Source organism: Takifugu rubripes, chromosome 2 (assembly GCF_901000725.2).
Source record: "Takifugu rubripes chromosome 2, fTakRub1.2, whole genome shotgun sequence".
Classification (NCBI taxonomy): Eukaryota; Metazoa; Chordata; class Actinopteri; order Tetraodontiformes; family Tetraodontidae; genus Takifugu; species Takifugu rubripes.
In genome coordinates, this window is record NC_042286.1 from 7,421,574 (window position 1) to 7,432,214 (window position 10,641).

Below are 10,641 nucleotides of genomic sequence, written 5' to 3' on the forward strand. Positions count from 1 at the left end.
CCATCAGCTTATGCTGACACTAAACTCGTGATGCAAACGCGTGTTGCGTTTACTTTTGCATCTGAGGGCAAACAAAGAAGTTTGCTTCCTTTTTGCTCACAATTCAAAAGAAAAACATGTTCATGAGTTCAGTGACAGGAGTGAATTCAAGTTTGAAGCTTTAATTACAGTTTAAAGAGGGACAACAAACGGAGGCCATCAGATGAAAAGAACGTGTGTGTATTTTCATAGGGTTTATTGTGTTCCGACACATTTGTGGCAAAAAAGAAAACCTGATTAATCGATGGAGAGGTTGACCAATCCAGCTCCCCCAAAAAAACCCTGACGTAAAAGAGACCGTGCAGAGATAAATGGCTGCCAGAATTCTTTTTGTAGACCTTTATGCTAATCATTAACGACCACCAGAGCAGTTGCCAGAAGCCCATGCTGTTTGTTTTGCTAGTATATATTTCACACATACTCTTAAGTGGCCAGAGATTTGGATCGAGACGTCTGCAAAACTCTGGTAGTGTCGAGTCGCCTAAATGACTGGAAAAGTGTACAAAAGTGAGCGTTTATCTCAACATACATATATATTAGTTAAATACTACACGTGTCTGCAGGTGCAGATACAGACAGCAGTTGCCCTCGCTCAGTGTGGACAGCTGTGTGAAGCCCTTGGCCTCATTGCTGCGCGATGGCCTGCATGTTCTCCGAAGGCGGCTGCAGAGGCTGCAGCTGCGCCGGCTGCAGCTGCGCCGGCTGCAGCTCAGAGTTCGGAATGCTGCACTCTTGTCCCTCGCGCATGTACAACAGAAACAGAGTCACCGTGGCGAAGGTGGCGGCGTTCACCGGGAACGCTCGGAGCAGGGTGGACACGAGTCCGCGGGAGAACACCCTCCAGCCCTCCTTGCGCAGGCTCTGTCTCACGCAGTCCATGATGCCGCTGTACTGGTTGACGCCGCCGACCCCGTCTGCTTGGAGGCGGGACTTGATGACGTCCACGGGGTAAGTTGAGATCCAGGAGGCGATGCCGGACATTCCGCCGGCGAACAGCAGCTTTGGAATCATGTAGGGGTCTTCCGGTTCGCAGCTGAGCGACCGCGTCAGTAAGTCGTATGCGAGAAAGTACACGCCGAAGCCGGGCGTCTCGCGCATCAAGGTGGTCACCATGCCGCGGTTGATGCCTCGGAAGCCCTCCTTCCTATAGATCCTGACCAGACAGTCCAGGGAGTTCTTGTACAACTTCCTCTTGGACTTCTTCTCACCGGTCCCCTGGAGCTGCATGCGTGTCTTGGCGAGCTCCATCGGGCAGCAGATGACGCACTGGATGGCTCCCGCGGAGGCCCCGGCCAGGAACTGATTGAGAGGCGTGTCGCAGCCAAGCCGGCGCATAGCGTTGCCCTGGACACCAAAAACTATAGCGTTTATGAAGGTCAAGCCCATCATCGGAGAGCCGATGCCCTTGTAGAGCCCGAGCATCTACAGAGAGAAGAAAGACTGGATTACCGTCCACTCATGGACCTTAGCTGTGTGTTTAGGGTCCTGTTCAAATCGAGAGGAGAGGAGAGGAGAGGGAGAGGAGAGGGAGAGGGAGAGGGAGAGGAGATACCTGTAAATGAATAGGGGGGGGGGGGAGCAGAAAAACTACACAGGAATCAGCATATCTAGTCTGCTTGATGAGGAGGAGGAAAGGAGAGGAGAGGAGACCATGACCCAGTGGGGTGACAGAGGCCTGTCAGGTGATCATGTTTCCGGACCCCGGCAGCCTCGGCCTATAACAGCATAACTAAGATGTGACCTAACGATTAGACGAAGAACTCTGTCTGATCTGATTTTTGATCACCTGGAGGCTTCTTAAAGAGTTGTTTGGACACCCTAATAATAAAGAGTTACAGTAGTCCAGCCTGGAAGTAACAAATGCATGGACTAACTTTTCAGCATCATGCCGCGTCAGCAGCTTCCTGATCTTTGTGATGTTCCTCAGGTGAAAAAAGGCACTTCTAGAGACTAATTTAATGTGTGAGTTGAAGGAGAGATTTTGATCAAAAGTTACTCCTAGATTCCTCACAGAGAGACTAGATGTTAATGAGATACCATCTAGAGTGATCATGTGATCTAATCTATCCCTGAGAGGTTCAGGACCAAACACCATGACCTCAGTTTTTCCTGTGTTAAGGAGGAGGAAATTGGAAGACATCCAGGACTTTATGTCTTTAAGGCAGGTCTGAAGCTTCACTAACTTCTCTGTCTCCTCTGGTTTCATGGATAAATAAAGCTGGATGTCATCAGCATAACAATGAAAATGTATCTGTTGGAAGGTGAACTCTGAGGTCCTGACAGCTCTGGCTCAGGTTCCCTTGAAGTATTTGATATACATCGGACCATTTGTACAAACTCCAGCTCAGATTAGTGCAGCGCTGCCAGTGACCCCTGAGTCATGTCTCAACAGGACGCTTTCCCCACATTTGCCGTGCGTGTGGACAGCCAGCTGTGGGACAGAGTCCTGGTTGTTCTTCCACTTCACAAAGTTGCAGCCACTGTGCGCTTGGAAGCCACCCGTTTCAGATCTGTGCCTCCACAAAATCCTGTTTCTGAGCTCTGGAGGCAGTGCCGGCCTCACGGGTCGATTTCTACTCTGACGTGGTCAGCTCGACACACGTGGACGATAAAGAAGGTACACAAACACATTTCAAAAATTCACATGAGAAGCAGACTGAATGGCTGAAGGCTGCAGCACACGCTGAAAAAACACCTTAAAACCGCACATCTTCATACGAAAAAGGAAATTTGTTTGAGGAACAGCAGTTGTTTTTTTTTTTAATTCCATGACTTGATATATAAAGTGCTGAGAACAAACCAGTTCTATAATAATTATTGATCTTGGCTGGGGTTTGTGATGTCAGACATGCTGGAAAGCCGCCAGAAATGCGAGACATTTTCTCTCCTGGCAGCCACCAAATATACTGCGCACGTCTAAAGCTTTTTTTAGCCCACACGGGACTCGGAGACGGTGCCGTAACCGGACACTGTACAGTGAGGAGATTCACACTGGCAGTCAGCAGCACACGGCAGAAAATAAAACACACGTATTATTCCACAGCTGTGACATTTGCAAGCGTAATCTAAGAAAAATCTGAACGGGGGGGGTCCACTGGGGGGCTGAATCTTACCGACTCCTGCCGCACGATTGACTGGAAGCAGTGAAAGGTCCCGCGGTACAGGGGTCTGTCCACATTTTGAACCTGAAGCCTCACCTGCAGACAACAAGAGTTACGTTAGCAACCCGACGGACCAAAGAGAGCAAAGATGGACGCAGCAGGTGTAAACGACAGGTTGCATTGCAGGCTTAAACGTATATAAACAGGCATCAAGGTTTCAGACAGTAAATGTTCTCGTCAGGGTGTAAAGAAAGATAGTTAAGGGGGTGCAAAATTAGAAAAAAAATAGGGGGGGACATCTACGGAGAATGAAGTTAAACAAGAGCAAACTGTCCTCTGTGCTTTGTATCTCTATACATCAAGACAAAATATTGGGTGAGAGTGGGGAAGAAAAGACCTTGACCATACTTACTAGGTCACATTTCCATGGAGAGCTTGTTTATGTCTCTCTCTCATCTACAACACAGTGACACTGCTGCTGTTAAAGACAGCCTCCCCCAGACACCAGCTCAGGGAGAGACGACAGTAAAAGCACAAGTACACAAGAGCTACAACCAAACCATTCACCATCTCTGTGCATGTCAGCGTGGCGTGCAAAGGCTAGCAACGGCGGTAACAAACAGAAGCAGCCGCCGGGGACCTGAAGGCATCGCGATGATAGGAAAACATGTGACGTTACATGGATTCAAACGTTCTGCATTATTTTAGAACGCGTGTTCGATAAACCCCTCTTGGAACGTAGGGATCATCTAGTTGCAGCAATCAAAGGCCACAACTAGCGGAAAATAAATGTGAAATAAAATGAGTAACTCTATTCTGATAAAAATTTGCATTTGATGGGCAACTTGATCAGTGACAATTTCAACCATTATCCGGAGTCAAGCGTTGCCAAATGAGCTAATGACAGCAAATTGGAGGATGGTGCGACTGCCTGATGTTAACGCCGAGTAAAAGACGGTGGAACACGCACACACCCACCTTTACAGTGTCAAATGGATGTCCCACCAAAACACCAGCCGCACCTGGAAAACAAGGGTTTCAAATTGAGCGTGAAAAATAGGAAATCACTCATCTGCTAATTAGCGCTTTATGCACAAAGCGTGTACCCAGCGGAGCACACACAGTGCAAACATGGTGTCTGAGGACCAGGAGAACGTCCTGCAAAAGCAAACAGCCCGTCAGTACTATACCCGTGTCAGACGTACAGTACAGTGGCCCTGGCCTTTAACTTATGCCAACGACCCAAAACAATCCTGCTGCCACAGCCCGTGTGTCGTATTCAAAAGGCAGAGGCGGCAACTAGGATGGCAAATTCATATCTGGTGTAGCAACATGCCGGCCGATATGTTGTGCGTCATTATGGATCATGCAAAGCACGAAAGATATTTAAGTTTCCTCGGTCAACAGTTGCTGCTGCTGAAATTCAGAGATTCTAATTAGATTAAGGCCCCTGTGGTTGAGGTAGCAGGGCTGGGCATGTATGAATCACTGAACAAATACCAGAACAGTCTAAGTCAGAAGATATCAGCGCCACGGATCTGTTGTGGATCTTGGACATGTTCTGGTATCTGAGATAAACCAGCTTCCTAAAAAGGTTAGACTGGGGCGTTTCCTGGGGGAAAATATGAGCATGAAAAGACATCTATTCAAAGAGGAAGGCATGGGCTCCATGTGTAGGCTTTTTGTCTGCACGGTCACTCCCTGATGAGGAATGGACAACGTCATCTCGGGACAAAAACGACAGACGAGGACGAGCAGAGATTTTACAATAATCGGGGGTGAAGCATGCATTCATTAGTGGCGTATAAAATGCAAAACGTACTCTAAATTGTCTATTGGTTTTCCTTTAAGGATCACGTTATCCTTAGAAAATATTGGGTGAGAGTTGGGTAGAAAAGACCTTGACCTTATGTCCCAGGATAGCAGAGTTTAAGACCGCTATCTCCTGTGGAGGTGCACTAGAACTTGAAAGAAAAAACTTACATCCGGTTTTTTTCCCCCCACATTTCATGAAAGAAAATGTAACAGCTACAGCTTTCATTTGCATCACACTGCTGCATTTAAACCTAATGATAACAACAGCTGATAAGGGGAAAAGAACCTAATTTAAGCCCTTAAATATCCGGGCGTCGGCTGAATAATTAGGCAGGAAAAAACAGGTAACTGGTTAACGTGGCTAGTTGGCTAACATCAACATTTGGGCTAAGCCCTTAGCTTACCTCCCATACAGCCCGCAACGAAGTCCATTGCCATTCCCTCAGAATTTTTATTTTTTTATTTTTTTTTAAAAGTCAGGCTAACTCGACGAATGTGAGTCTTTACAAATCCTCAGGTGGGTCGTTTGTTGGGAGAGGGGGGAAGAATCCGGAATATTTAGTGCTAAATCAAAACCCCCGGCTTGGTATCGATCCAAGCAGGTTAGCTCTTCCTTCGAGGTTGCTGATGCTGAGCGAGAAGAGAATCGCGAATAACGGTGAACTGGAAGACCGACTTTTGTGATGATGTGTCCGACTCTATAGCCTCGTTCAGCCAGAGCAGTTCTATTTCTGCACCGGACTGGGAGGCGGGGGTTAAAAGGGGGAAAAAGAGAAGACGAATGTTTGCCTTTTTCTCCGCCGCAGCCCAATCGGGAAACCTGGAGGAGGACAACTCCCCTAAAGACGACCGTCCGCCCCTCGCACCCATTGGTCGGTGCGGGACAAATTGTGGAAGGATCGGTGCGGGTTCTCCTGAACCAACAGGATTATCGAGCTGGATGTCGTCGGCGTGTACCGAAGTTTGATGACTACACCGATATGTTGTGTCGTTATTTCGCCTTCAGTCTTGCAGTTATAGTGTGTGTAACGTGTGACTTTGTCAATAAAGTTTTATTTGCGTTGCTTCTGCTGAAAATACATATGAAAAAACCCCACGCGCCCTAGAGTCGTTTACGCAGCACGAGACAGTAAATTACAAGAACACGTGACACGCAGTTGTTCCCTCCTCGCATTAAAAGCGCATTTCAAAATGTTTGTGCAAACTGAGCACACAGAGTTGCCCAATTTACTGAAGAAACATTTTTAAAAGCTTTAAATGTTTTAAGGTGTTTTTGTAGTTTGCATTGTCAGGGTTTATGTATTTGATGTGCCGTTCTAGTTTACAGTTTTATATAAGCAGCGATGTTACTTATCAGTGTGCATGCAATTAATATGAATAAACTACTGTATAATGTGATAAACCTTTGTATCTTTATTGGTGTGGCAAAGTATTGAAATGCTGAACAAAACATCAAATTCTGGGTAAAGGTCACATGAGGAAGGAAATAGAGTTTCCCTCAAAAATAGAAAATATTTACTGATATTCAAGGATTAAAAAGTGAAACAGTAGAACCACAGGCATTAACCTTGTGTCCAATTCTACTGATCACAGAAAATAGAAAAACATGACTTCACATTTCATTTGGTTTAATAAAATGATATAATTATATTTAACACATTTTCAATAAGTTTCCAACAAATTACTCAGTAACTTTAGTGGTTTTGTTGTCTAATATGGAGGTGCATTCCAGACAAAAATGAAAGCTACATAAAGTGCACAAACATCTAGTGTTCCATGTTGTTACGAAGAGCAAACAGTTACATAATGGATTTTAATCTTAAGTAGTCTACTGTTTGCAATCTTGATAGCTCCAATTTTCTTCAGAGTGATGCTTTTTATTATTTTTTTTAACCAGATATCTCATGTCTGTGCCAGAAGTGCCCGATCCCTCAGGGTAACTAGGGCAAGATTATCTAACGAGTAAGGTCCCATGTGTAGACAACTACAAAGACTAATTTTTGGTTTACAGGATGTTTTCCAAGTAAACAAACAAGGCTTGAAGGCATTTTTGTCTGAGCAGATATGGACTCCAATGCAGAGCTTTAATCAACATTCACCCTGAGACCAGCAGTCAGGCTCATGACACATACACTCGGGCTGTAGACACAATAAACTCTATAAGATAGAGATGTACATGCTGCTCGCACGTAGGTCCAATCTGGATGTAAAATGTCCAGCTTCCACTTTCACGGTAACATAAGAAGCAACAGAAGAAGGAAAACTGCACGTTTCTTCTGGTACATAGATCAGAGGCGGGGGCAACATCGGCGTCGGTTTGAAGTCAGTGTTTAAAATTTAATGGCCTGGGTGTCATGAACTGCTTGACCGTTTCGTCCGTAACCTGTTTGCGCCGCTCTTGGTGCTGGGCAATCATTGGTTGGAGGGTGTCAATCAACATCTTCTTCAGTTCTCCTGTTAGGAGAGCACCACTGGCATAATCCTAGAGACAGAGTAAGAATGAAAGTGAGGTGAGGGAATGATAAACAGGGATAATAAATTAACAGAAACACAGTCAATGTTGGTGAGGTGCAGAGGAAAAACAGAAGATAAAGCATTTTGTCCCTTCCTCTGATCTGCCCTCACCTGTCTGATCTTTTCCAGCTGTTCATCATCCTCCAGGAAGAAAGTCAAGTACATGAAGGAGACATCAACGTCAGGGTTTCCGCCGTGCTTCCTGTGCTCTTCCACTGTGTCCTTTCCTCCCGAAAACGCATGCTTGTTGACCTGCAAAGAACAGTTTCGCGAGGCACAATTATTGGTCTGCGGTCACACGCGACACAATCTGACCAGTAAAAGCCGCACCTTGGTTTTGATTTGTTTGGGTGTGTCCGTGAGGAAGATTGAGGAGTTTGCGTCGCTGGCGCTCATCTTGGTTTGTGCCCCCTGCAGGGCAGGGAAGAAGGTGGAGTGCAGCAGCGCTGGTTTGGGGTAACCAATCCTCGGAGCAACATCTCGGGTCATCCTGAAGTAAGGATCCTGCATGAAGGAGATGAGCACGACGGTTAAACATGACACCAGCAGGCTGTATCAGCTTGTCACAGAAATATTTTCCTAACCTGGTCGATGGCACAGGGGATAAGACATTGGATATCTTTTCTACTTCCAAAAATCTGTGGGAAAGAGTTACTGAAGGACGGTGCTGCCTGGATGGCTGGGAAGCTGATCTTTCCTGGAATGACAGCAAAAATAAAAAAGATGAAGAGCCAAAATATTCCACTTGGAATCACAAAATACAGCAAATAACCTTCAAGCTTTTTTTTTTTGCTAGTTTTGACTTACCAATGCAGTCGCTGTCTGTAAATCCAAAAATGCCTTTGACCTGGTTAAACGTTACATGCTTCTCAATCTTCACCACATTCCTGTAGAACTCAGGTGATGCCCTGCACAAATTAAAACATAGATAAAACACAATGAAAGCTAAATAAAATAAGATGTGGAGCCTGCTTAGAAGATCGGATTACCCCATGTAGTCAAGGTCAGAGAAGATAAACGTCTTGTTGACATCGAAACCACATGCAATGATGTCTTTGGCGTTCTCCACGGCAAAGCGGTGGCACTCCTCTATTGTTAGATCCTTCCACAGGTACTTTTCATCGTCGGTCAGTTGAATCACCAGAGGGATGTCAAAAACATCCTGAAGCCACCTGAGAGGGAAAAATGAGTTACATTTATGAACATTGCAGAAGTCTGCAAGGCTCATCATGTATCCACATGACAGATCCTTCACTCATATCCTCACAATAAATACGTTTACAGAGCAAATAACCCACTTGGTAAAGATGAATGGGATGAGATGACCGACATGCATGGCCTCCGATGATGGACCTCTGCCGGTGTAGAGATAGAAGGACTTCTGCTTCTCGTATGCATCCAAGACCTGGTGCATGTCTCTGTCAGTGGAAAGCGGAGCATTTGGAATGAGTTAGAGTATTTTCACAATTTGCTTCCATAAACACAATAAATATTTGGTGAGTATCCAACTATGGAACATAAATATGAATCTAGAAAACATTGTTCTAATCTAACATCAGCTGACCTGTGTGAAAAGAAGATTCCTCTTCGTAGGAAGCGGTGGGGTTTTTGACCTGAGACTTTCTCTATTCTGTCCACTAGTTGTTGGTCAATCTTGCTGCTTCCAAACCTTACTAATCAAAAACAGGAGAATATAACATTCATACCTTCTGTATATAATCCATGTCATATTATTACACTATGCATTACTTATAAAATAATCCCATCTCACCAATGAGTTTGTCATAATCCACTCCTTTGGCATTGGTGGTGGAAACGTTCCACGGGTCGACTGTGTCTTCATCATTACTGCCATCTGCTGTTGCCCCATTGAATGGAGCTGAGTTTTCTGAGGGGGGACTGCCTGCTTTATAATCCTGACCGGTCACTTGTTTGTATTCCAGTTTCATCTTTAGCAGCAACTGGACGGCAGCATCAATCTCAGCCTAGGAAACAAAAACAATGCTAGTAGATATCACTCGGAGGAATTTCAACAGAAGCAGGGAGCGGATTCAAAACTATTCTCATTCTATTTCCCAAATACTGTTCACAAATCTTTCTTCTTTTTTTAAAAAAAAGGCATTTTACTGTGGGCAATGTGAGGTACACCTGTGCAATTAACCTGCTGTCGACCCAGCACATTGACACACATAAAAAAGTCTTAGACCTTTGGATCAGCTCATGAATCCCAAAAAAAAGAGTGTTGCATTAATATTTCTCTTCAGTGTATAATAAAAGTGAATTACTTTGTAACTTCATGATATGAAAGCTAGAATTGAAAACGGGACATCACAAATAATGAAAATGATGAGTTAGGTAGGTCGTTCTTGGAATTAAAGAGGTAAGAAGACAAATAAATATTTTGTTTAATTCAGTAGTACTTACTTTGTCAGATTTGGCTGTTTTCAAAGCCCTGACTTGGTCTCCTTGTGCTGTCAGTTTCTCGTACAGTTCCAGGGGACTCATGGTTCTTTCAAAGTCTGGACTGTCGGCCATCCTCTTTACATTGGCTGAATGACACAAAATGTTCAACAATTTAAAGATTTAACACATAATACAATTCATATAGAAGTTGCATATGAAAGAAGACCGTCAAGGAAGGATAAAACGGGATTATGGAGGCTATAACGATACATTGCAGCTCCTTCAACAGCAGTTGTGAGAACCATATGTGAACATACCAGAGCTAACTTGGCTACTTATCAAGCTAATCACGAAATACAGCTCAAGCGACACGCGTTGTCCTGCTTTTTGTGGAGGGATGCAACATACGTTGATCGCGAATCGCTTTACGCGGATGCGATTTTTAAAGAAATATTAAAGAACACGCATACCAAACAGTATTGTACACACACAGCTGACAGCTTTCTCATTCAACTTACATCAGCCTATCTGAGGCAGTGTTTAGCCCAATGTATTCCCCGAAAACAAGATTGTTCTAATGGTCCGGTGTTCTGGTGTTGTCTATTAACGCAAAGGGGCAGCGTGGTATATTTCCTATAGTAAACTTGATACACACGATATTACGTTTAATTTAATTTTATACATACAGGCTTTGTGACGTAGTCATAAAGTGGTTACATTAAATAAAATATTCCGAAACATCGGACCATTGACTGTGGAACTCGCTCTG

At 44.5% G+C, this 10,641-nt stretch overlaps 2 protein-coding genes across 6 annotated transcripts; both read right to left on the reverse strand.

The window, feature by feature from the left end:
- Positions 1-132: 132 nt before the first annotated feature.
- slc25a29l (solute carrier family 25 member 29-like) lies at positions 133-5,852 on the reverse strand. 3 transcript variants are annotated; one of them, XM_029833024.1, is made up of 5 exons: positions 5,360-5,737; positions 4,119-4,162; positions 3,553-3,596; positions 3,153-3,236; positions 133-1,461 (listed from the first exon to the last, which is right to left on the reverse strand). In XM_029833024.1, exon 5 carries the CDS (start codon positions 1,459-1,461, stop codon positions 664-666), a length of 798 nt encoding a protein of 265 aa, XP_029688884.1. In that variant the 5' UTR covers positions 3,153-3,236; positions 3,553-3,596; positions 4,119-4,162; positions 5,360-5,737; the 3' UTR covers positions 133-663. The 3 variants fall into 3 exon arrangements, with proteins under 3 accessions (XP_029688884.1, XP_011616496.2, XP_003962766.2); XM_011618194.2 differs by lacking the exons at positions 3,553-3,596; positions 5,360-5,737 and adding an exon at positions 5,745-5,852; XM_003962717.3 differs by lacking the exon at positions 3,553-3,596 and having other exon boundaries at positions 5,360-5,738.
- Positions 5,853-6,835: 983 nt separating this feature from the next.
- wars1 (tryptophanyl-tRNA synthetase 1) lies at positions 6,836-10,477 on the reverse strand. Of its 3 annotated transcripts, none has more exons than XM_003962716.3 (11): positions 10,391-10,477; positions 9,894-10,018; positions 9,241-9,454; positions 9,034-9,142; positions 8,768-8,887; positions 8,459-8,641; positions 8,277-8,377; positions 8,054-8,166; positions 7,800-7,973; positions 7,581-7,721; positions 6,836-7,437 (listed from the first exon to the last, which is right to left on the reverse strand). In XM_003962716.3, exons 2-11 carry the CDS (start codon positions 10,002-10,004, stop codon positions 7,279-7,281), a joined length of 1,425 nt encoding a protein of 474 aa, XP_003962765.2. In that variant the 5' UTR covers positions 10,005-10,018; positions 10,391-10,477; the 3' UTR covers positions 6,836-7,278. The 3 variants fall into 3 exon arrangements, with proteins under 3 accessions (XP_003962765.2, XP_011616437.1, XP_011616434.1); XM_011618135.2 differs by having other exon boundaries at positions 10,343-10,422; XM_011618132.2 differs by lacking the exon at positions 10,391-10,477 and adding an exon at positions 10,190-10,336.
- Between the last annotated feature and the right edge of the window lie 164 nt (positions 10,478-10,641).

Coding starts and splice junctions, on each gene's coding strand:
- slc25a29l (XM_003962717.3), bottom strand. CDS start 5,393: ATGGCAATGGACTTCGTTGCGGGCTGTATGGGAG. Junction 3,237..4,118: donor ATCCATTTGACACTGTAAAG/GTGGGTGTGTGC, acceptor TGTTGTCTGCAG/GTGAGGCTTCAGGTTCAAAA. Junction 1,462..3,152: donor CAATCGTGCGGCAGGAGTCG/GTAAGATTCAGC, acceptor TTCTCTCTGTAG/ATGCTCGGGCTCTACAAGGG.
- wars1 (XM_003962716.3), bottom strand. CDS start 10,004: ATGGCCGACAGTCCAGACTTTGAAAGAACCATGAGTCCCCTGGAACTG. Junction 8,167..8,276: donor TACAGACAGCGACTGCATTG/GTAAGTCAAAAC, acceptor CTGTCATTCCAG/GAAAGATCAGCTTCCCAGCC. Junction 7,974..8,053: donor TCCCCTGTGCCATCGACCAG/GTTAGGAAAATA, acceptor TCCTTCATGCAG/GATCCTTACTTCAGGATGAC.